Source organism: Colletotrichum navitas, assembly GCF_030913465.1.
Source record: "Colletotrichum navitas strain CBS 125086 chromosome Unknown LY79scaffold_31, whole genome shotgun sequence".
Taxonomy (NCBI): Eukaryota; Fungi; Ascomycota; class Sordariomycetes; order Glomerellales; family Glomerellaceae; genus Colletotrichum; species Colletotrichum navitas.
In genome coordinates, this window is record NW_026850577.1 from 289,012 (window position 1) to 311,415 (window position 22,404).

Here is a 22,404-nt window from a genome sequence, read left to right on the forward strand (position 1 = left end):
CTACCTGCCTTGAGTCGACAGCGTTGAGTAAATGATGCTACGTTTAGCAATATGAATATAGTCCCGAGGTGATCTGCGAAACAGATCCGAGTCGTCAATCTCTCGCCTCAGTTTCCTTCCGTCTCAGCTCTCTCAGCGTCTTTCTCTCTCTCTCTCTCTCTCTTTCTCTCTCCCTCTCTCTCCCTCCCCCCCCCCCCCTTTCTCTCCCCAAACCCAAGATGCCCAGGTCCATCGGAGGCGGACCGGGTCCAGCTGCGTTTCATGTTGTTCGCGTCCGGTGGTCGAGTGCGCGCTGCGCCGTGCGGCGGTGCTTCAGGGCATTGGGCCTTGTTCTTTTCCTTTCTTTCTTTTCTTTTCGAACCATTGCCGAGTTACAGCGTTGTTGATGTTGACGAGTGATATGTGTGTTGTCGAAAAAGATGCCGTCCTTCGGAGGAAAGAGGGTACCTCCCCAATCTCCGGTCGCTACTGCTTTCAAGCAGGCGCACGAAGGGTTCACCGAGGAAGGTGTAGACCAATACCGGCACTTACCTCGGGGAGGGGCCGGTGGATGGATACGAGGGGACCAATTGGCCAATGAAACGCGCTCTATTGCTCCTGGGGTTTTCCTCTCGTCTGTTTTTTTCCATTCCCACAAGAAGATACCCACAGAGGGGTTCAACGGCGTCTCATATCAGTGCAAGGCCACCAACATTTATCTGTCTAGGTAGGCTTCGTTTCTTCTCATATACGCATTTGTTCATCCAGTCCCGCACGATTCTACAGTTTTGGACGTTAAATTTCTGTCTATCTGACCACGAGGAGGTTGGAAAAAAGAAAAAGAGAGAAAAAAAAAAAAGGCAGGGAGAAAAGACATCCATCCTAGTGGCGGATTACCTCCAGGACCCTCTCCATACATCCATTGTATGTCTGCCCCGCCATCGGCCCCTCCATTTGAACTCTTATGCCCCCCATCCACTGCGTCACAGCAAGGGGAGGGGGGGAAAAAAAATACAATGTACAAAAAACAGACAGACAAGCCCTCCATCGCCGTCCGCTATCTGTGAACCTGGCGATGTCGAGGAGCTCCGAGTTTGCACCGATACCACTATCAGAAAGTAGCCCACAAAGCATAATAGGAATTGACATATTGCCCTCCGTGAGGACGCTGTCGGAGCGAAGGATTTGACAGGTCATCACGGCAAGACTCGACTAACACACGGGGACGTTGCCGCCGCCTTACCGTAGGTAAGCACTTACTTGGTTTGGCCGCATTACACCGCATATTGCACACAGTTCCCGTCCGCGTTCGGAGAGGCACTTCGTCCCCTTTCCATATGTACTGGTAGGAAATACTGTAGAGAGGAGGAACCTGTTCGATTCTGGTTTGTGTCGGCGGGTCTACCTCCGAAGAGGGGAACAAGGGGGGAACAGACAGAATCAAACTGCTGATGCACACAAAGGCAAAAGGCAAACAATTTTTACGTTTTTTATCCCGAGTGTGAGAATCCACTTTCTGAGTCACACACTCACACACACCTAGCCCAACTCCAGTCTCCCACTCGAGCCCCTCCCCAAAAAGGCCACTACCGGTTGTCCCCTTCCCCTGTGGACGAACATTCATCCTCCCACTCCTCGGTCAACGACGGCTCAAGCAGCACAGATTCACCACACGATACCCAGTCCGATCCAATCCCAGCCCGATAGAACTTCGTTTCTATCGCTAGCATCTGCGTAAGCTTATCTTCCCTCCCCGTGATTGGTCTTGGACCCGGCTGCTCCCGCCGCCCGGTCTGGCCCGCTTCGCCCTCGACCGTTTTAGGACGCCAGGCGGCGGTGCGGCGCGCATCTCACGATCAAAGGCACCCACCAAAACCCGACGCCCAAGGGGCGACCAAGAGCCTCGGGGCCGCCGTGCCGTAGGTAGACTTTGGAGGTGCAATGGCTGACGGACGGCACAGTTCTTGATACTCTCGTGGAATATACAGTCAAAATGCCCGGTCTCGACCTTGAGCATGAGCCCCTCGCGGCCGACGACGTGAGAAGTGAGTCACTTTGATTTTTCTGATATTTCAACTCATAGTTTTACCGATCCGGATTTTGAACTGAACCCACACCCATCTCCGATATCCCACTCACCCTTGGGACCCTGTTCTTCCCTCTGCCCCACTCAGGCTGTTGAAGCATCCGACTTCATCTCAAGACAATGGCGTCAAGTTAACGACGGACAACCTGCATTCAGAGCCCGTCTCGTACGATTCAAATTATGCCTCTTATAATCTTGACCCCGCCCCCGCCTGAACTCACTCACTGCTCACTCACACTCTCACCCACTCACTCACTCACACCGCCGCCGGCCACAGTCACCATGACCAAACGCCCATGAACTAACACGCCCTCCAGTCCTGGGACAGGACCCTCTGATCCCTCCCGCCCTCCTCAGCTCCGAGATCCCCATGACGGATGCCGCCCTCCAGACAGTCGTCAAGGGCCGCAACGAGGCCGTCGACATCATCATGGGCCGCGATGACCGCCTGCTCGTCATCATCGGCCCCTGCTCGCTCCACGACCCCGCGACCGCCCTTGAGTACTGCGAGCGTCTCAAGGCCCTCGCTGCCCGCCTCTCGGGCGACCTCTGCGTCATCATGCGCGCCTACCTCGAGAAGCCCCGCACCACCGTCGGCTGGAAGGGCCTCATCAACGACCCGGACATCGACTCCACCTTCAAGATCAACAAGGGCCTCCGCATCTCCCGCCAGCTCTTCCGCGACCTGACCGCCGCCGGCATGCCCATCGCCAGCGAGATGCTCGACACCATCTCCCCGCAGTTCCTTGCCGACTTCATCTCCGTCGGCGCCATCGGCGCCCGCACCACCGAGTCCCAGCTCCACCGCGAGCTCGCCTCCGGCCTGTCCTTCCCCGTCGGCTTCAAAAACGGCACCGACGGCAACCTCGGCGTCGCCATCGACGCCATCGGCGCCGCCGCCGCCAAGCATCACTTCATGGGTGTCACTAAGCAGGGCCTTGCCGCCATCACCCGCACAAAGGGCAACGAGCACGGCTTTGTCATCCTCCGCGGTGGTTCATACGGCCCCAACTATGACAAGGAGAACGTTCAAAAGGCCAAGGACACGCTCAACAAGAAGGGCCAGAAGCAGGCTATCATGATCGACTGCTCCCACGGTACGTTTCTTCCCTCGTTGGGAATGGACCAAACGCATGTATGGGACCGCCCGGACTAACAGCCCCCTCCCAGGCAACTCCAACAAGGACCACCGCAACCAGCCCAAGGTCGCCGCCGTCATCGGCGACCAGCTGCGCGAAGGCGAGACCTCCATCATCGGCGTCATGATCGAGTCCAACATCAACGAGGGCAACCAGAAGGTCCCCGCTGAGGGCCCCGCCGCCCTGAAGAAGGGCGTCAGCATCACCGATGCCTGCATCAACTGGGAGTCCACCGTCGGCGTGCTCGAGGACCTCGCCGCCGCCGTCCGCGCCCGCCGTGAGCGCAACGTCGGCTCCTCCAAAAACAACGAGGACTCCCACAAGGTCACCCACCTCGAGGAGGAGTAAACCTGTCCTCTGTTGTGGGAGGGTAGCGAGGTTTGAGAGTGCCGGGGAGGTGATATAGTACAAGAGGGGAAGAAAGGACTCGATTTAGGCGGGACAAAAGAACATACTACACATATGCGTTGCACTTGCATGATTCCGAGGGGAGGGGCAAACAGAAAAGTCTTTTTTTATACGTTATTGGTTTTTGCGTTTGATGGTCACGATGCTTGGGTAACGAATGCTTGCGTTCCTGGTTCGTCGCCGAAGACTGCCCGGGACGCTGGATAGAGGTAGATAGCTTTGCGAAACATGACTCAGCACTTCTATCTTGCTACTTGTCGACAGCACGCCTCTATCTGTGTCGTGAAGTGGCCATTCGTACATGGCCCCTCGCTCGTGAACACAAGTCTTCCCCCAAATTCATCCGGAACGCCAAAACCCATACACCAGTCGACAACATCAACTCGGCGTCGCCACTGGGTTGTAATTTCCTCTCCCCGCTCCCGCCCTGGCAGCGTCGGCCGCGCGCTTCCCCTCGCGCAGCTCGTTGACCCTCTTGAGCGCGGCCCAGCCCAGCAGGCCCGCGGTGCCCAGGATGAAGCCCCAAACGATGACGCGGTCCTTGTTGCTGTCACGCTGAAAGCACATGGTCTGGACGTTCTCCTCAGTGGCGTCGCGGCAGAAGCTGATGCCGCTGGCGAGGCAGAACGCTTTGGTGCACTGGGAGCAGGACGAGGACGCGGCGCGGCGGGAAGGGGCGCCGCCAGATTGATTGTCCTGGTGTTGGGGCCCGAGGGCGACGATGGTGCTGTTCTTGAAGCAAGTACATCTGCAGAATGTCGGCGCTGCTTAGAGAAAATGTTAGTAAATGGCCTCCGAGGAGTGGCTGATCACTGGGGGACGGAGGAGAAGCGACGAAGGACTGACAATCTGCGCTGACAAGCGCTACCAGCCCGCAAAGAAGCAGTAAAAGTAGAGATATTCGGTTCATATTGTCTGGTTTGGTCAACGGGACTGCTTCGTCTCCCCGTTGCGACACAGTCTCTATTTCTCTCTCTTTCTCTCCTCCAAAACCATTTGACGTTGTCGCCGTCAAAGGCTGAGGCTCCAGAGGTGACGGCGTGCACGAGCCACATTCGGCCCGGCTGCGTGCAATACACCCCTGCTGTGGCAGCACTCCTGTGGCTGAAGCTTTCCGGTTTCTAATTCGCCAGCGCGGCCCCCCGGCATCCAAAAAAAGTTCAATTGGAGACTTGCAGCTCCCTCTCTGGCAACATTGTGCCGTAACGTCAAGGAGGGAAAAACCACCAAACTTCCTCACAACCAGGTTCCCTTCCCCGAACAAAAACCGCCCATCATGCGCCGCGTACCACGTCTCCGGCAGTCGGGCCTGCTCGCGGTGTCCCCGATGCATTGCACCTGTACCGCCGCGCCCGCCACCCTCCCCATCCAAGCGACGGCACGACGAGCCCTCTCGACGACGCCTGCGACGCACAACCGACTCCGCAAGGCCCTCTGGAAAGGCGGCGACGCCCCTGGCCCCGAGGACCCCTACACGCCCGAGTCGTCGCAGGCCCTCCGGCAGCAGCAGCTTGAGCGCGAGCTCGCCGAGGCCGAGGCCGAGCTGGCGGCGTACGAGGCCGACGCCCAGCAACACGTCAAGACGCAGAAGACGGACAGGGAGCGGAGGCACGTCACCAGCCGACTGACAGGCAAGATCAAGAACCCGCGCGTGTGGGCGCCGACGGAGAAGGAGGGTGAGGCCAAGGGCTACGTGCCGGCCCAGACCGCCGACGGGCTCGAGGAGATCGGCGGCCTCGAGGGCTGGTGGGATCAGGAGGGTCGATGGGGCAAGGAGAGCCAGTACGTCACGTTCACGCGGGGCGGCAAGGTCCTCGACGCAGCAGTGTGCGAGGCGCTGGTCAGGCAGGCCGTAGTCGAGGTGCTCGCTGTCCAGGGCACGCGGCCGGACCACCTGACTGGCACATGGGCCAAGGGCGGCCGCAAGAACTTCAACCGCGCGATGATGGTGCGCCTGGTCGCTCAGGAGGACGGCAGCCTCGCTCTCCAAGGCGACGCCGAGGTGACCGCTGCCATTGGCCGCGTCGCCACCATCGAGTCCAAGGGGACCGAGGCCGAGGCCTACCTCACGCCCGAGGAGGCCCAGGAGCAGATCAAGCATTGGGACCCGAGCTGGAAGAGCGCCTCTCTGCAAGACGTGCGCTTCAAGTTTGCCGTAAGTCCAATCACAGCCCCGCGTCCCCAAAGGCGACGACGCACTAACAGGAAGCAACGCAGGTCCACAAGCGCGTCTTCCAACTGACGGGCCACCACGTCCACGACGCCAAGCTCGCCCAGGTCAAGACGGTGGCGGACCTCATCAGCACCATCGTCAAGCCGCCGAAGCCGACAAAGCTGGCCGACGCGGTGCGCGAGCGCGGCGAGCTTCTCGAGCTGCCCAATGTGCGCGTCCACGACCGCCGCGTCACGCCCATCGACAAGGAGACGGCCGTCGGCCGGTGGAAGGTCATCACGCAGGAGCTCGAGAAGCGCGGCCTGCCAGTCACGGGCCATGAGCATCTGCCCAAGCCGGTGCAGAAGAAATGGATTCAGGGCCGGACGTAAGCGGCGCTGGTTCGGGAGTTCGGTCTGGGGGGGTTGGCGAGAGGGGGATGAATGCAGGGAGAACAAATATGGGAGAAAAGTGAGGATTGTGTCCGGCATTGAAGAGGCTTGTACAGATATTGTACTCTGTGTAACATATGGAATATCATCGATTCTTGCTCTGCCATTTGTTCTACGGGCGCTCATGGATTGAAGAGATACCACATGAATGAGTCTTGTTGTTTGCGAGGGGGAGGATATGAGATATTTGGCTATGACGATACAGAAAGGGGCCTGGTGGAAGCTTTGTCACTACCTGTTGCACCAATCTCCGTCTGACTTTACACAGCTGCCATAATTCGCCATCGTCTCTCGCAATTGTACGGAATATAGATAGAACCAACAGGAATACCTTCATCCCCTTTCGATTTTACAGAGGATATGTTCGAAAAAAACCGTACATGGAGAGACGTACTGGGCACGCGATGATTATTATGAGTGGAAAGAAGATTCTCCTCAATAGGCAGGAGCACCTTTGCCCGGTCGCGCCTTCCCTCGTCCTTCAGGAGTCTCACACTCAATTCCATGACTTGTCGCCGTCCTCTGCCATTTTCCAACTTCCATCCAACTCTCCTGCAATCGCTCCGTCCTTCTTCTGCCTCCCTTATCTTCTCGCCTCTCTACTTTACCACCTTCCCTCGACTCTTTCACGTCCTTTCAACGCATATCTATCGACCGGGAACGGAAGCCCAGAACCCTCGTGCCTTCTTCACAACTCACTGTGTTTAGATCTCTTGTCATCGTCCAATAAGACTATCTTTTCTCAATCGCCATCGATGACCGTATCCTGGCGATTAGTTGCGCAGGCCCGTGAACAAGACATGAACTCATACGCGTAAGCCATCTTCTCCATATGACTGATTGCATTTCATTGGTCTTTCCCATGGTAAGTGAAAACACCCATTCTGAGCTTCTTCGCTTGTGTCATTGCTACAACTAACACTCCATGCAGAATGTCGCAGCCACCAAACCTGCTGCATTTTTCCGTGGCAGAGGGACAGCGCTTGTGGAAGGGATGGGCCATGATCCAAATAGACCCAGCTTTCTCCAAATATCCGGGCCTTCGTAGCCAAGTTGTGGAACAGCTGGACAAGCTGGTGTTTGAGGTGGATTACAGTCAACCACACCCATCGTCCCAGCCAGCATGGAACCGTCTGAAGGGAGTTTACGCCATATTAGTTTACGCCACATTGACCCCTTTCGTGGGTGAGATTCCCAGTCCCGTCGACTGTGAGGTCGTCAGGATCGCCAACAAAGGCCTCGTGCATGAGTACATCGATGAAATTCTAAGAGCCTATGGATGGGACCCAGTCAAGTGTTGCGACCCATCCATCGACGCCTTGAAAAGGGTACTGCCCGGGCGTGTTTTCCCAGGCTTGGGAGACAATTGTCCCCTGGCGAAGATCCAATCGATTGACTTTGATGTTTCTTCTTCCGCAGTCGTGAGTTCGGGTTCCCAGCAGACATATCAGCCGGTTCCGTCATCCTCGGGGGGGCAGCAAGCCTTCTTATTCAGGATACGGCGGCCAAATTTCTAGCCCTGCTCTAGCCGTGCCGGCGACTCAGGTGGCACCTTTACAGACATCTTCCCAAGGTCCAGCTTCAACAACGACGACTCCATCGCAGATATCTCAGGCCAGGGGGAACCAAACCAGCTCGATGGACAAAAAGGCAGCTCCTTCAGACATGGCACCATCAACGACCACGCCGGGGGCTTCTCAGCCATGTCAAAGCCCGCAGCCTGCAGCTTTCCAGATCCATGCACAGACCGTGCCAATCTCTGGAGTTGCGTCTGCCAGCATGTCGAATCCATTTTCTCTCGGAGGTTGTCAGACTCAAGGGAGCCCTCAACTGCCTACGAAACTTCAGGCAGGTCCATTTTTCGCATCAAGTCTGAACCACTCGACTGGGAAATCGATCTTTCAGCAGCCAATGGGTCGACCTGCCAAGGATGGTCATCCTCTCACAAAGGCCACCGCAATTTCTTGTCAGTTACAGCCCTTTGCATTCAGTGTATCGGCACATCCCGCCAAGGTGCAGACACTAGTTGCCGGGGGCCCATCAAAGCCCTTGCCAACCATAAACCCCTTTTCAGGGGTAAAAGCCGATAATGCATCACTCGTTCGACCATCCGGACAACCAAGCACTCTGATATCTCAATTGAATTCGTCGTCTGCGTTTGGGCAAGTGCCAGCGAATATCGGGGCCTCAATACCCTCTGGACATCCGTCTTCGAACGCATCAACTCAATTGACAGCTTCCGCCGCCGCAGTGACCAGAGAGATCCATGTACCCAAGATTTCAGCTGCTCCCGGTGCAGAACCGGCACCCTCGATCGGCAAGAAGGGTGTTGCAAAGACTTCAGTCGCGTCTCCATCAAATCTCAACGTAGGCAACGGTACTAGTGCCTGTCCAAAGTCGAAGGAGAGCCCTCGCCCTACCAAGACCGAGGAAGACATTGTCTTATCCCCCCGTCTTCCGTCAAAGATAGCAGTCATAGAAATTACGGACGATGAGGAGGGAGAGGTGTGCCAGAACGTGCTAGGAACCCACAGTGAACAGGTTGAGCGCCTATCGGCTAGACTTGCGCACGATCTGCGCCCAATGCTCCACGAATACGTGCGGGATAAGCTTACGGTTGTCAACCAAGATGCTGCCACTTATATGCACCGAATAACCCGCAAGTTGCTGGGTCTCCAGAGTAATGCACACTTTGGGTTCTCTGTTCTTCGCGACGTGGAGGTCACGACGATGGAGAGCATGACGAATGAGGCCTCGGCGCTCATTGAAGACACCCTTGCTTAGATCGCGAACCCCACGAAGAATGCTACGAGTCAAGGAATCAAGCGCGAAACGGAAATGGACGTTGCTGAAGAGGCCGCCACCGAGATTGACCGACCTGTGAAGCGGCTGCGAGCTCGGAGGGCTTAGATGCTGCTGAACAGATGCAGCTGATCCAACGCCGATCTGAGGTTTGTGATGCCGCAAGGTGGCGAGCGGGTCGAACATCATGCTAACCTGATACACCATGCAGCGTTGACCGCGTCCGTCGCCCGACATCTCGGTATGATCTCGACCATTGCTTACAGGGCTCGGAGAAGTTGATAGTCAGCTCGTTCGAGTGGGCTGACTAGGAGTGGAATATTGCGTGTAAGAACTAGTATCTTTAGAGACTTGGCTCCGGTGGAGAAAATGTCGCGGCACGTCGAATTCGCAGAGTATACCAATGCAGGAGACCCTTTGTGCCATGGCCTCAGAGACACGAGATGGGTCCTGTTCCCGTCTTCCTAGTTAGCTTACACCAAGATTCAATCATTTCACGCAGTGTTGCACCTTTGTAGTTCCCGGAGGTATCATTCCGCTACCAGCGGCGCAGGACTGCAAGTTCATTCAAGCCTCAGTGGGCGAGTAGCTCAATTGGTGCTACCTGGATGCGTACTGACTCTAGGTCCTGTGTATCGTCATCTTTCATCACGCCGTAAGCAACGCTCATGCCAGTCATAAACCTCCGCCAACTCCTCCGAGCAATCCCTCTCGCAATACCATCGGCCACGTCCGTCGATTCTGTTATTGGCCGCCGTCAGCACACGTCCATCACGCGGGCGCGGAGAGAAAAGGGAGGGTGGGAGGGAGACTCAACAGTTGAAGCAGAAGCAGCCGTTGTCGTTGCCGATGCGCTCGGACAGGTTGACGTTGCAGTCGATGGGCTGGCCCTCGACGTTGAAGAGGCGGGCGCGGAGGACGGGGACGCCGGCGTCGCCCTCGATGCTGAAGTGGATGTCCTCGGCGCTCTGGGCGAAGTCTGTGTTGGAAGAGAACGGTTAGTTACCGATGACTCGGCGGATGACCGGGGGGAAGGAGGATGGGGAGGGAGGCAGAGCATAGAGACAGCAGAGAGACAGAGAGGAAGTGAGTGCTTACTGCTACCGCCCCACTCAAATGAGCCGTTGCTGTTGCCAAGGCATTCGTTGAGGTTGTACTCAGCGTCGACGCACTCGCCGTCCTCCCTGTTGAGACGGGCGCGGAGAATGTAGCCGTCGTCGACGCGGACGTCCTGGGCAGAGACGTGGAAAGACATGGTTGCTTGTTGGGTAGTTGGGGGGGGGGGGGGGGGGTAGGTTTGGGGTATCAAAAGGTGTTGTTGTTGCTCGAAGAGGTTGAAGTTGTTGCAGAAGAAGGGGATGGGAATGGAGGGGTGGGAGGAGGCGGTGACTTATATAGACGTCGTCGTCAGGGGGTAGGGGAGGAGGAGGAGGCTCGTTGAGCTCATCAGACGGTCTCGATTCCCACAGAGAAGGTAAGTTACCTCTGCCGCAGCGGGCGGGGAAGGTACAGCTCAGGAGGGGGGGGACGGCGAGAGGCCTCCATCGAATTCACTGGGGAAGTCGGTGTCGTTGCTGGAGACACGTGGAAGGAAAAGAGCGGTCTTGGACGGAAGTGGTGATGATGTCTTGGCGATCGTGGCACTCTTGCTCCTTAGTCTTGGACGCCCGCGAGTGGAATGGTGGGCGGCGGTGGTCTTGGTCTCGAGGAGGGGAGGGGCATACGGCAAAGCTCGCCCTATGGCCCATCTGAGGGACAGGTTTCCAATGGTAGGCGGGCGTAATGCGTTCACATCTCTGTTTGTGTCAATGGGGGCATCGAAGCTGGTTTTGCTACACCGGACCCCTACAAGATCCATTGTCTCGGTTTGCGTCTGTCGTTTCCCATAGGGTGAACCGCCCCGTCATCCACCAACGGACGTCGTCTTCGTGGAGCCAAGGATCCTCTGCCCTCCTCCGCCGTACAGGGGGGGGCGGGACCAGGGGAAGCTCCAGGAGCTTCGTTGGTTGGTGTGGAGGGGAAGGGGAGCTAGCTCGAGTGGGAATGAAATGGAGGGGCAGCTCTTTTTCGGACACGATGGCTGGTCCCGCTTAGCTTTAGCTGTTTGCGTGGTTCGACAAGCGGTCTGTTTTAACTACCTACATACCTACTTAATTGTGTATATTGCATCGTAGTCCTTACTGTCTCGAGAGGCGACCTCTATGGTTAAGATTAAACTTTAATTGTCGGCTGCGAAGCCAGTCAAATAGGGTAGTTGGATACCCGGATACCTCCATGGTACTATGTTTCAGCTGGAAACCGCTCATGCTGAGTACCGGGCATGATACTTATGCTGTGTGTTTTCCCAACCGTGTCGAGAGCATTATCGTGTATCTGGGCCTTGTATATACGTACATCAATGTACGCGTAGTCAGTCCATCGGCAGGCGAGAGGAGGCCTCGCCCGGGACGGGGTCGGGTCCCTGGGACCCCGCCGGCAAGCTGATGCCGACGACTCACGATGGGGGCCGCTTGGCAGACATGGGGTGGTGGGGGGGGGGGCGCTGTTGGACATGCATGCAGGGCGACACGCGCGGTGGAAAGACAGACGCTTTTGAGCAGACGGAGGCGAACGGTAGGTCGCCGCGTGAGATGCGAGGGGTGCACCGAGATGACGCGGCCTCTTGTTGTTGTTTGCCCTGCGGAAAGGGCGTTCTCCAAGGCCAGAGGTCGGAAGTGGGAGCGGGAATGTCTTGGCCGGCGGGAGGCAGCCGCGCGCTTGAGTCGGTTGAATGGTGTTTTCTTTTTTTCTTTCCTTCTGTTCCTTCTCTCCCGTTCTCCTCCCCTCTATTTTGATTCGAGACGGAGTGAGGGGTGACCACTTGGCAAGGCATTACCTACGCCCCTGAATGTGCCTCCCGTTGTCGCATATAGGCACGGAGACATGAGACGGATGTGAGCCCAATTGGCCATCATTCGATGTAAGCTCAACGGATGGCATGACACCCACGTGCCACAAAAGTCTACTCCCATGCCATTCTGTGCCGTGTCCTCACATGTGCCTGATGGTGATAGAGCTTGCAAACCCCCCACCAAATCGTCATTCCCAAGGTCATCCAAGCTGCAGCGGACGAGAGAGGACTTGGGGTCCGAATCAACGACGCTGACGGGGCCAGACAGCCGAGAGGATAGCCAAGGCTGGTACGGCTCGAGATCTCGGTCGAGTGGAATACCACAGGCTGCTGGTGGTGAAGGAATACACAAACTTCTGTTATTTTCTACCGTCGCCTATGGCGACTAGGAGGAGGAAAGGGGACATGCCGTGACGTCTGTTCAGCTGGGGGTCCGAGCCTAGGTAGCATGAGGCTGTCGGAACCCCTGGACCCCTTTCCCCCTCACCCATCCTCTTCCTATCCTATCCTTTGCACTATTGAGACTAGATCGGCAGCATTCCCTGACACACCCTCGGTCTCCTGGCCCCCCCCGACCGCCCGGCCCCGGGGGGAGGACAGACCTATCACAGGGGGCCCCGAGGAGGGGGACGGTTTTCGGCCGGGAACGGGGGGTTCGTGGGCTCGCGGCATGAACCGGAGCGTTCCCGTGTGTGACGCTGGCAAAGCCCGCGGGGCCGGCCCTTGGGGTCCGAGATCTTAGCAATGGAACCTCTGTGATCATCACACGAAACACGCTCGATGGGGCGGCTTGGCGGTCTAGAAATGTTCCCGTACTACGTACGGCGACAGCGGTCACCACGGGTCGTCGGGCGAATGGCGAGGGTGACGATCGGTGGTTGCACAGGCCACCATCCGAGGGGTTTTGTCCTTTGGAGGGGTTCGGAGGGAACCAGAGAGCTAAGGCGGGGCGGGGCGGGGTTCGGACTCATCACAGGAGCGGTCAGAGGCTCGTTGGGAGAGACGATCCCTAAAGGGTTTGGAGTCAACCGAGTCCATCAGGGTTGATGCGAGGCACCTTGAGGGTTCAGGCGAGTTGTATAAGAAGGGGAGGACGAGAAGTCTAGTTTTCTCGAGTGTTGTTCTACTACAGCGTTATGCAACTTTTTGGATGGTTTGTTTTGTCTGGTTGGAGATGTGTTTTACGAAACCAGCACTATGCACCATGCTACACTGCCCGGTGAAACTAACCGCGCTGCCAGGAAAGAGCAAAGAGTTTCGACGACTCAATATAAAAGTGGTATTCAAATGAGCGACTACGCTAGTCGACAGGTCCGATCGAATTATGTGGGAAACGAAGCAACCCGTCCGCCATTTACAGCAAGCACCGATCCCGTTCGAACCCAGAACCGTAACCCATCCCTGAAAGTCAAGAAATTCATATCGTCATCGTATCGAGAAAGGACGAAGTCGTGAAATAAGGATCGGTTCAAGAGATCGCAAAAGGGAAAAGGCGTTTAGTGTCCGCAAGAGGAGCACTTGCAGCCAGAGCCGCAGTTGCCTAAGGTATGTTAGCGCCGGTTTTTATTATCCCCAACGCCGACAGTGAATGTCGTGACGAGGTAGGTAAGGGTAGGCAAGGGTAGGCAAGGCGGTAGGGGGGGTGGTCACATACAGGTAGAGGAGCCGGAGCAGCCGCAGTCACCCTTCATTTTGATGGTATTTGGTTGGTTTGGGGGGTTTTGGAAAAGAAGTTTGGTTGAAGATGAGGTGATGAGCTTGGTTGTTGCGTTATGGAGATTAATCCAAAAGACGTCGGGAAGAGGGAATGAAAGCGTGCACTTATATATTCAGAAGTCTCTCTCCAGACAGCCACACATCCCATGGCCAGCGCCTAAAAAAACAGAAGGAGGGGGGCCGCGGCCGTCGTCGAGTAGCAGGAGGAGGGGTCAGATGTCAGATGAGGGTGGCCAGATGGAGCCGGATCGAGAGGCGTTATTGGGCGAATGCGCCGTTTGTGCGGAAACACAAGGCTCGATACCGTTACGCTCGGGGCTGGAGTGGGGTTTGCGGCCTTTGTGCGTTGACGATGGCCAGTCGTCCATCTCTGGTGGGATGGGGACTCTGGAACGGGCCATGCATGCCCATGGAGGGGGAGGGGAGGTAGAGGCGCGCTGCTCCCCCCTTCTTGGACTTTCTTTCCTCTTTCGCGTCCTTTTTGCGGCCCTCCTGATCCGGCTTATCGCATCGTCGCCAGATAAGGTTCAAGGATTGCGTCTTTTGTGCGAGATGGGCTAGGATTCATCGAATTGTTCATTTATGCGTCCTTTGCAGTCAGAACCCCCAGATCCCTGGACGGAAGGGCCTAGGTGAGAGTTCCGGCTAGTCAAGGCCAAATACGGTAGGTGTTTGATGGCATCTTCCAGCACCCACGAGACCGACCTGGGCGATACCTAGAACGGTCCCCGTTCTCTCGTTCAGGCAGGACCCTGAAGCTCTGGTCCGTCCTAGGCTCCTAGCTGGTGGCTGACGTCGAGCGCGGCGGGGGAGTGGCGAGGAAGGGAATCCTATCTTTTTGCCTGTCCCCCGAATGCCCCCCAAAGGTCAAAACTCTCCCAATGCGCTAACGCCCGCGCTGATGGAGGGGTGAGGGGTTGTTGATGGTGGCCATGACGTCGCTTCATATGCGTACCCATGGGTGGCTATACTGTGTTGCGTCTTTTGTGCGTGAATCTCTTCCACTCGCTCCTGGGCGACCCGATGTAGTTGAGACCATACCGGCATCATCGGGGAGGCATTTGTTTGTGCCTTTACTGCGAATCCGAGACACCCGCGTTTATCGGGAGTTTCGCGATGACTCTGTTCAGCGGCCCTTCTCACATGGGCGGGCCCGTGTCTTTCCATTCGGTACACGTTGTAATCTCGTCGCCACCTACCGCTTCTTCAGCGGTAGGCAAAGTGTACTTGACAGAACCCCACCATTGACACGACACGACGTCCCCACGGTGCCCAACGTTTGTGGATGTATGTGTGTACTTTGGGTAGCGGTTAACAGGCAGACAGATTGCGGGGCAGCACTTGAGTCATCAAAGTACCTCTTGAAGTCTCTCGCTTAATCCTGCACAGACCTACGCACAGACCAGCTTACCCTTTTCCTACAGAAAAAAGAAGAAAACAGAGATATCTCTATAAGCTTAAGGTGCATCTAGAATATAATAGCACAAATCAACTTTTTAGAGAAATTTACCCCTAGAGACTTACACCTTAAATAAGAGTATATATACTATAGATTATACTAATAAAAAAGCTTTTTTTCTCTTTTTGTTGACTTAGGAGTTAAAGATTTGAAGTTAGTAGATGAAGTTGGTGGTGTGGAGAATTTGTGACTTAAGAGGAGGTGGGTCAGTACTTTGAGATAGTCTGAGATGCTAAGGTTTGACCCGCAATCTGTCTGCCTGTTAACCGCTACCGTACTTTGGCCTCCTACGATGCCGATGCGCTATGTTTGCTGCCGGTTCCCGTCGCAACCACCGGTTGTTGACCGGCGTGTCGAAGTGCTTCCTTGGTCACCATGCTAGCCCTCGGCTGGCGTTCTCCTCCGCGCCCCATCCTTCAGCTCCAGTCCATGGGGTGTGATTTCGGATTAGAGCGAAGAGCTGGATTGCCTCGGGATTAAACCATGGACCCTTCCCGGGCAATATATCCGCGCCATGCCGCTGGGCCTGCATCATTGCGCTGCATCCAGGCGCCTTTGATCCCCAGCCGTCAGCGGCGAATTCTTGTCAGGGCTGTAATGCCGGGCCAATCTTGTTGGCGGATTGGCATCTCGCTTCGCCTTCTTGCAGCTGCTTCGGGTGAGGAACTTGCTCAAATAGTGACCGAAGCGCCCAAGACACGGCGATGACATCGATATCTTTCTCAAATGCGAGCAGTTCGCTGCATTGCCATCCGTCGTGTCGAACAATCGCGCGGGTGAAGGGGGCTGACAGACACGAGTGACCCGTTTGGGAAAGGATCGGTCGATGCCGGGACGAGAGGACATCGCCCCGCACGTGAATCGTGCACAGACCATACCGCGGCTGGTAAGGCACGTGACTCCTTCGGGGGCGCTGGCTCGGATCTGTGTGTGGAGTCTCTCGCTGGCTTCAATGTCCCTAACCGCTTTCTCAATCAAGGTCACGAGGTGTAATGAGCACTTCTCGAAGGATTCGTATTTGGAAACTATCTTGGGGCGTTAAGTCACCTTTTAGATTAGCCTTGTACTAGCATCGAGGTCCGGTGAAAAACCACGAGGTCCTCCGGGCCGAATTCTTTTTGGTGGCTGGGCATCATCTTTGTTCGTGTCCGTTGATTTCTGTCCGTCAGCTCAACGTCAACTGCCGCCGGATCGACTCGAGCGAACAACCATGGCCTGAGGGGCTAAGCTCATGCATGACCTGGGCAACGCATCCATCTCGAGGCTCATGCCGACGTGTACCCGTTCAAAGCCCACTAACTGAGACTGGTTCTCGTCACGGTGATATCACAGAGACGAATGAGAAGTATCAAAGGTGATGCATCCTTCATCTGTGGACGCTCATACGGAATGCATCTTTTCATCACACGCACGAGCACCGGATCGCCGTCGTCATTTTGCTGTTCGACGCGAACTATATCCTTCATTAACTCTCCGAATCTCGGCCAAAGCCAAGTCGAAGTCACCGGATATCCTTCCGAATGCACGTTAATGGTCACACCCGACTGCTAGTCCAAACTCCGGAATGAACGCTTTGGGACGCCAGACCTTCTATCTATGCAGACTTGCCCATTTGTGTTACACCACCCCATCTCGAATAGCATCATCCCGAACCCGGAAGCCCGACTCACTAGGGTTAACTTGTCCATCATCCACAGCCGTGTTTCTCTGTCTGTAAACCCGGACTGCAGCACAGTGATCAAAGGCCATAACATGCACCAAGCATTGAACGCGATGCCCTGATTCCTTGACGCAGGTTCCCTGCCGTCAAACCCGAACACGACACGGATCTGCTCGCAGACCTGCTCTACCGCCGTTAAACCGTGTGGGAGGCTGGCGAGCATCCTGAGCTCCTCACAAGTGGGTTCGCCGTGCGCGATGGACAGGTTGAGGATGAACCCGATCACCTGGAGTCTCACGGTGAGATACATGCTCTTTACCACGGCCTCGGTCCCGTACGACCATCCACTCAACACGTTGTTGAAATTGTTCGACTCCCCTCCCATTGCTCTAGTTTGCTGTGCTGTCTTCCGCGGCCCTGGCGACACGATCCTGTAATTTGCGGCTGCTCCAAGATCGCGGATGATGCCAAGTCCTGTCTGGAGAATCCCTATGATGGGCGCCTTCCGACGTTTGATAGACGTTATCACGCTGCCAACCGCTCCCTTGAATTCCACCGCCCGTGCCAATAACGGCTCTACCACGGCATGTCTCGCCCAGGAGGCGTTCTTCACGACATTAAAAATCAGGTCACGACGTTCCCCTCCGGCAAAAACCTGGAGGAACTACACGTCATCAGCAGTGCTGTTGATTGGATTAATCTCAGGGGAACTACTAACTCCGATATGGGCGACAAACGCCAATATGCGACTATCCAGCGAGCTGGCGACCCCTTGATCGGCTCGGTATCCTTACAGTGTGACACGGTCTTTGGCAACATCGCTTCTGGTATCAGTCCCTGCACCGCGTTAGCACACTGTTGCTGAATTGCACTTCTCGAGCCGCCCGACGTGCTTCACCGAGACCCACCTCGTATATGCACATTACAAGCAGCGCAACGGCGACCGAGTCGTCCTGCGCCATTGCGGGGTTCTGCAAGGCCGAGTTGATATTCGCGATGGCACTGCCGTAGTATCGCTTCGCCAGGGTCATCAGCCCCGCCTGCCGCGTCTGCATGGCAGAGCTTGCGAGCGCCGTAGCCCGGAGCGCCCCCTCGAAGGCGGCGGACGAGGTGCCCGACGCCCTGAGGCCGGCCAGGAGGCTGGACCAGGCGGTCTCATCCGCACATGCGTAGTTTGAGTAAAATCGCTCCAGCCAGACGAACTCCAGGTCGACCTGGAGCTGCTTCGGCACCGCCGACCTCCTCCTCGCGCTTTCATCCGCTGCCGCGCCTAGAGAGTTTGCTCTGCCGCCGCCTGCTCCGCTTGCCGCGTCACTCGGGGCCTCCCTCTCCCTGAGCCGCTTCGCGACGCGGAGCTCGACTTGGAACGCTGCTATTGCGTTCTCTGAGCGGTGCGCGACCGCCCAAGGGTCTGCGTAGCCAGGGCATGGTTTTCCCCGGCCTTCGCAGCGGCGACATGAAGGCTTCCGCAGGTCGCAGGGAGTACGCAGTCAGCCGTATCAGCCTGCGATGAGTGAGTTGGAAGAGCGGGGTAATTATACTTTAACCTTGCTCGCTCTGCAAGCAAAGCAACCCGCCAACGGACGTCACCTCATGATGCAGGCAAGCGAAAGCCCTTTTGCAATCTTGACAGTGGGTCAGCGTCGAGTCTGGCATTGTGGACCAGATCTGCAATCGATGTATCGACGGCAGATTGTTGAATCGATCCGCAAGATTCCAAGTCAGATTACTCGGTGGCGTTCAGCCAACTCCAAAGATTCATAAATGAACAAAGCGCTCGCAAACGGACAGGTTGAAGTTTGGGTAAATAGAACAATTTGAACTCCAAAGCCCGTTACTCTTGAATCGAGACCTCCCCCTTTTGGTGGTAGCAGATTTCATCATGCTCTGGAGTGTGCCATATTCTGCTAAGTGCATACCAATGGTGTACTAGTAGCTCGTGTATCATTTGGTCTCTTTCGATTCTGATGGGGATTGGCTCTTCGATATAAATCGGCGTGTCTCAAAGAGGTCAAAATATACTTTCATTCTTTGCGCAGGTGACGGGTTCCTTGATCTGATATAGGAGCTATGTAGGAGAGGGTTGCTAAACTTGTTGTTCGTTTCTAAACAAAGGTCCGTGTTTGATTGGCATCAATGCGAAAGCAATTCTGACGGCGAAGGGCACACAAATGTGAGAACGACTAAATGATATTGTCTGCGTTCTGAGAGGGCCATATGCATTCTTAAGCTCTGCAATACAAGACGCATATCGGCGCACTAGGACTGTTCCTCCTTGTCTTTTCTGGTCGCTTCCCAAGAGAATAGGGTAAGAAGGTTATTATAAACGTGCGCCTATAGTGCGAACTCTAGCAATAGCGCGTACAATATTGTATCAGATCAGTTGCTGCTCTGCTCCGATGAACACCTGGCTTGAGTAAGCATAATAAGCATGCCTATTCGGCCTCTGCCTGTGCGGCAATACCTCAATAGGTACTTAAACAGCTCGTATTTTACAAAAGTCCTCGCACGGACGGTTTAATTCCGAAACCCTCAGTCTTCCTCGCTGGATTCCAACACCACAGACAGTCTTCTCGGCCGTATGGACGCCGACACCCTCCCGGCTTCTTTGGACTTCGTCGAGGTCGTCCTTCTCGACTTTGCCTTCTCTTCCCTCTCCTCACTGACACTCAGCCGGACCATATCTCTCAGGTCGTTCTCCCAACTCCTGTCGCTTTCCTTCGTGCTCGTGTTGGTAAGCCCCCAGTCGACAAGCAGTGCGTGTCGCTCGCTGGCGCAGTCCTCCTCCTTGACGCCCCCGTTTCTTCCGGGCATGATGCAGTCGCCAAACTCCTTCCTAAGGCCATCGAGCTGCTCATTGCATTCTTTGGCGGCCGCCGTCCTCTCCTTGGCCTGCAGGACCATGAATTTTGCAATTGCCAATTTCTGGTGGACGTAAGTGCAGGCCGATCTAGCACACTCTTCGTAAGAGGCCGGCTTATCGAAGCAGCTTTGACCAGTACACACTTTTCGGTCTGATTCCCAGTGACGCTTGGTACGCGCATTGACTGCGTGATCTCTAAGCGATCTTTTGAATCTCCACAGATCCATGGCGTGTTCTTCTCTGAGACTGGCCTGCAGAGTATCGTGGAGTGTCTCGAGAACGCGGCGCTCGATGCTGTAGGCTGCGACTGCAATCTTGATACATTTGGATGCCATAAGATCTGATTCACTGCTGTCTCTGTCTGTCTTGGGTCCGGACAGCGTATTTTCCAATTCAGTTGATGGCATCGCTCCGTGTTGGTCGAGCGATGGGGACGCAGCACCCCTTCCAAGCCCAAAATACTTATTGAAACCCATTGCCAATCCTTAGACCTAACCTAGGATCGTAGAAGACTGCTGGTCGCCTTTAGAATAACGTGGATTTGGATTGGATTGTGGAATGAGATGGGCTTCCTCGTCAAAGATCTAGGTTGTCTCGAAAAAGGATGAGAATGGTTGACAAGCTCATGCGCAGGATGGGACACTAATACAGGTTCTGCCATCTTTCTCCGAAACATTTTATCTCCTGTGGATTGAGCCGCGGGACAGTGTTTTCCAGTCGATGGTTCTCCCAAAAGCTTGAGGTAACCATTCCATGAACCATCCAAACTGTATGTTTATCACGATCGGTAACTCTCAGCTCTCCCCGCAAATGCTTCGTTCTGAAATCCCATCAACACGAGCAGTGACTCCGATCCTTTCAATCCAAAGAGGGTGATTATTTATGTTCTGAGAGGCTTAGTCCGCAGTGGACGTCCCCTTTTGGCCGGTGAAACTTCACTTCATACGCGCGCCCATACCAAAGGAGAGTACTTTAATTATCGAATCTTTCTCTGCGTAATCCACAAACTCTTAGATTGACTTGCGTGAATGAATATTAGTCTCTTGACATTGGTTACGTAGTGGTTATAGTTGCACAAGAGAAATAATGATGAAAGATGTAGGTTACTAGACGTGGCCGAGGTCAACGAAAAGTATATATATATATATATATATATACCTGGCTGGCAATTTGGAACTCTTCTAAAGATACCCAACGGGACCAACATTGCGAGTCTGAATCGCTTACATGGGGTTTTCGTTACAGAGCCCTTATTGGCACACAGAACAATCGCTTTCAGGGGCTGGTTAAATTTACTCTTTTGTACGCCAGTTTCCAGAAGCCAGAGACCTAAGCGGTTGCGAGGGATTGCTGTTTCTACTGGAATCGTTGTTGCTGGGTTTCCTCCATGATGAACGCTCGCCTGCCGAGGACTGGTTCTTGCGCGTGGGTTTATCACTCCAGACCGTGTTGTCCCTACTGGGGGGGTCCCTCTCATTCCTGGGATGGAGGCGGTCTTTCAACTTGTCCGGCAGAGGCTTGGCTACGTTGACGCGTAATCGTTCGTCAGCCCACAGCTTCCCGTTCAACGCTTTAAGCGCGGCAGAAGCCTCGTCGACAGTTGCAAAGTCGACAAAGCAGTAGTGATGGTTCCCCGGCATCGACCTCGTCGACTCGTGAGGAGTGATCCGTTTGCTGATGGCCACCCTGTTTCATCAAAATCGAGTCAGCGGCTATACGAACGGTGCCATACTGTGAGTTCTGCGGTGGTTTGGGTAAGGAATCTCACGGATCGAAACCGGTCAAAATTTCACGCATCTCATCTTGACTTTGCTGCTGATCGATCATTTTGGGCAAGCCGCCAATGTAAAGCCGCCTTCCATCGGTATCTGTGGCAACGACCTCGTCAAAGTGTTCGATGGCTCCGTAAGGGCCGTTCTCGATGCGGCGCTTATCGCCCTTGCCATTCTGCACTCCTCCCTCTTCCGAGTTATCTCCAGCCTGGCCTCTCTGCCCGGACCAGTTGCCCCATCGGTTGAAATTGGAATCCTTGTAGCTTGTCCAACGGTTTGCCTGCTGTCTCTTGGGCTCACAAGGGCCGACCTTGAGAGGCCTGCTGCGGATGCTTGTGTCAAGGGATGAAAGGGCCCGCTCGGCATCAGCGCGGGTCTTGAAGTCGACAAAGCAATACCCCGGGTTGCGAGCGGTGACGGGGTCCATCGAGATGTGAATCTTGTCGTACTCCGAGAAGCCGTTGTCCTTGAGCATCTCCTCGATTTCGACCGGCTGGACGATGTAGAGGAGGTTGCCAAGGTAGATGCGCCGGCCCTCGGCCAGAGCGATGGGCTGATCCGATGATCCTGATGTGGCCATAGTGCCAGTCCCGTAACCCGATGGAAGCAGAATTGACTTGAGCCGTCGGCCACGATCCCGAGTTGTGCGAGTAAAAATATGCGGGATGAGTGAGTCGAGAGGGAAAATCTGCCAAGTAGGTTGCATTGGACCCTGGAAACAGGGATCATGGCGGGGCGTTCCAGCGAAGCGATGGTGGGTAAGCCACCAGGGTGCAAATGCGCCAAGGTTCGCCTGTGCACGAGTCTCAAGGCATATAATATGGTGAAACTAGGTATGTACTCTGTAGTTTTCGGAGCACGTGCATAACTAACAATTACAAAGGTCTTTCCGAAACCCTATACTGATATATACTTAATATAAACCCATTCCCTCCTCAAGAGGGAAAGGGACAAAGACGCTAACAAGTACCACTCAGACTCACAAGCCTCGCTCCGGATCGTGGCTTACAGCACCGTGAAAGAGTC

At 55.3% G+C, this 22,404-nt stretch overlaps 9 protein-coding genes across 9 annotated transcripts; 4 read left to right on the forward strand and 5 right to left on the reverse strand.

Annotated features, from left to right (window-relative positions):
- Positions 1–1,972: 1,972 nt before the first annotated feature.
- Positions 1,973–3,552, forward strand: LY79DRAFT_590436 (3-deoxy-7-phosphoheptulonate synthase; the record flags this gene model as incomplete). The annotated part of the gene is made up of 3 exons (XM_060561155.1): positions 1,973–2,024; positions 2,383–3,162; positions 3,236–3,552. 3 exons carry the CDS (start codon positions 1,973–1,975, stop codon positions 3,550–3,552), a joined length of 1,149 nt encoding a protein of 382 aa, XP_060413970.1.
- A 438-nt stretch (positions 3,553–3,990) lies between these two features.
- On the reverse strand, positions 3,991–4,522 carry LY79DRAFT_515851 (uncharacterized protein; the record flags this gene model as incomplete). Its single annotated transcript, XM_060554762.1, has 2 exons — positions 3,991–4,379; positions 4,459–4,522. 2 exons carry the CDS (start codon positions 4,520–4,522, stop codon positions 3,991–3,993), a joined length of 453 nt encoding a protein of 150 aa, XP_060413971.1.
- Positions 4,523–4,629: 107 nt separating this feature from the next.
- LY79DRAFT_649923 (ribosomal subunit 39S-domain-containing protein) lies at positions 4,630–6,559 on the forward strand. Its single transcript, XM_060562529.1, has 2 exons — positions 4,630–5,767; positions 5,830–6,559. The coding sequence occupies exons 1-2, from the start codon at positions 4,889–4,891 to the stop codon at positions 6,154–6,156; spliced, it is 1,206 nt and encodes a 401-aa protein (XP_060413972.1). The 5' UTR covers positions 4,630–4,888; the 3' UTR covers positions 6,157–6,559.
- Positions 6,560–8,466: 1,907 nt separating this feature from the next.
- On the forward strand, positions 8,467–9,492 carry LY79DRAFT_687599 (uncharacterized protein; the record flags this gene model as incomplete). Its single annotated transcript, XM_060564681.1, has 3 exons — positions 8,467–8,832; positions 8,896–9,167; positions 9,230–9,492. Coding segments are annotated over 2 exons (471 nt in total), but the record flags the coding sequence as incomplete, so codon positions are not given.
- A 338-nt stretch (positions 9,493–9,830) lies between these two features.
- LY79DRAFT_515747 (CVNH domain-containing protein) lies at positions 9,831–10,273 on the reverse strand (the record flags this gene model as incomplete). The annotated part of the gene is made up of 2 exons (XM_060554747.1): positions 9,831–9,997; positions 10,117–10,273. 2 exons carry the CDS (start codon positions 10,271–10,273, stop codon positions 9,831–9,833), a joined length of 324 nt encoding a protein of 107 aa, XP_060413974.1.
- Positions 10,274–13,483: 3,210 nt separating this feature from the next.
- On the forward strand, positions 13,484–14,338 carry LY79DRAFT_219629 (uncharacterized protein). The gene has a single exon (XM_060551591.1). The coding sequence runs from the start codon at positions 13,604–13,606 to the stop codon at positions 14,183–14,185; it is 582 nt and encodes a 193-aa protein (XP_060413975.1). The 5' UTR covers positions 13,484–13,603; the 3' UTR covers positions 14,186–14,338.
- A 1,861-nt stretch (positions 14,339–16,199) lies between these two features.
- Positions 16,200–18,399, reverse strand: LY79DRAFT_687609 (uncharacterized protein; the record flags this gene model as incomplete). The annotated part of the gene is made up of 4 exons (XM_060564682.1): positions 16,200–16,677; positions 16,754–17,407; positions 17,670–18,154; positions 18,291–18,399. The coding sequence occupies 4 exons, from the start codon at positions 18,397–18,399 to the stop codon at positions 16,618–16,620; spliced, it is 1,308 nt and encodes a 435-aa protein (XP_060413976.1). The 3' UTR covers positions 16,200–16,617.
- Positions 18,400–19,266: 867 nt separating this feature from the next.
- Positions 19,267–20,414, reverse strand: LY79DRAFT_554782 (uncharacterized protein). The gene has a single exon (XM_060557874.1). The coding sequence runs from the start codon at positions 20,080–20,082 to the stop codon at positions 19,276–19,278; it is 807 nt and encodes a 268-aa protein (XP_060413977.1). The 5' UTR covers positions 20,083–20,414; the 3' UTR covers positions 19,267–19,275.
- A 325-nt stretch (positions 20,415–20,739) lies between these two features.
- On the reverse strand, positions 20,740–22,075 carry LY79DRAFT_554784 (RNA recognition domain-containing protein). The gene is made up of 2 exons (XM_060557875.1): positions 21,375–22,075; positions 20,740–21,292 (listed from the first exon to the last, which is right to left on the reverse strand). The coding sequence occupies exons 1-2, from the start codon at positions 21,956–21,958 to the stop codon at positions 20,899–20,901; spliced, it is 978 nt and encodes a 325-aa protein (XP_060413978.1). The 5' UTR covers positions 21,959–22,075; the 3' UTR covers positions 20,740–20,898.
- Between the last annotated feature and the right edge of the window lie 329 nt (positions 22,076–22,404).

Bases quoted from the DNA above. Each gene is read 5' to 3' on its own strand.
- LY79DRAFT_649923 (XM_060562529.1), top strand. From the start codon at position 4,889: ATGCGCCGCGTACCACGTCTCCGGCAGTCGGGCCTGCTCGCGGTGTCC. The intron at 5,768-5,829 runs GTAAGTCCAATC...GAAGCAACGCAG, and splicing joins ACGTGCGCTTCAAGTTTGCC to GTCCACAAGCGCGTCTTCCA.
- LY79DRAFT_554784 (XM_060557875.1), bottom strand. From the start codon at position 21,958: ATGGCCACATCAGGATCATCGGATCAGCCCATCGCTCTGGCCGAGGGC. The intron at 21,293-21,374 runs GTGAGATTCCTT...TTGATGAAACAG, and splicing joins ATTTTGACCGGTTTCGATCC to GGTGGCCATCAGCAAACGGA.
- LY79DRAFT_554782 (XM_060557874.1), bottom strand. From the start codon at position 20,082: ATGGGTTTCAATAAGTATTTTGGGCTTGGAAGGGGTGCTGCGTCCCCA.
- LY79DRAFT_219629 (XM_060551591.1), top strand. From the start codon at position 13,604: ATGGTATTTGGTTGGTTTGGGGGGTTTTGGAAAAGAAGTTTGGTTGAA.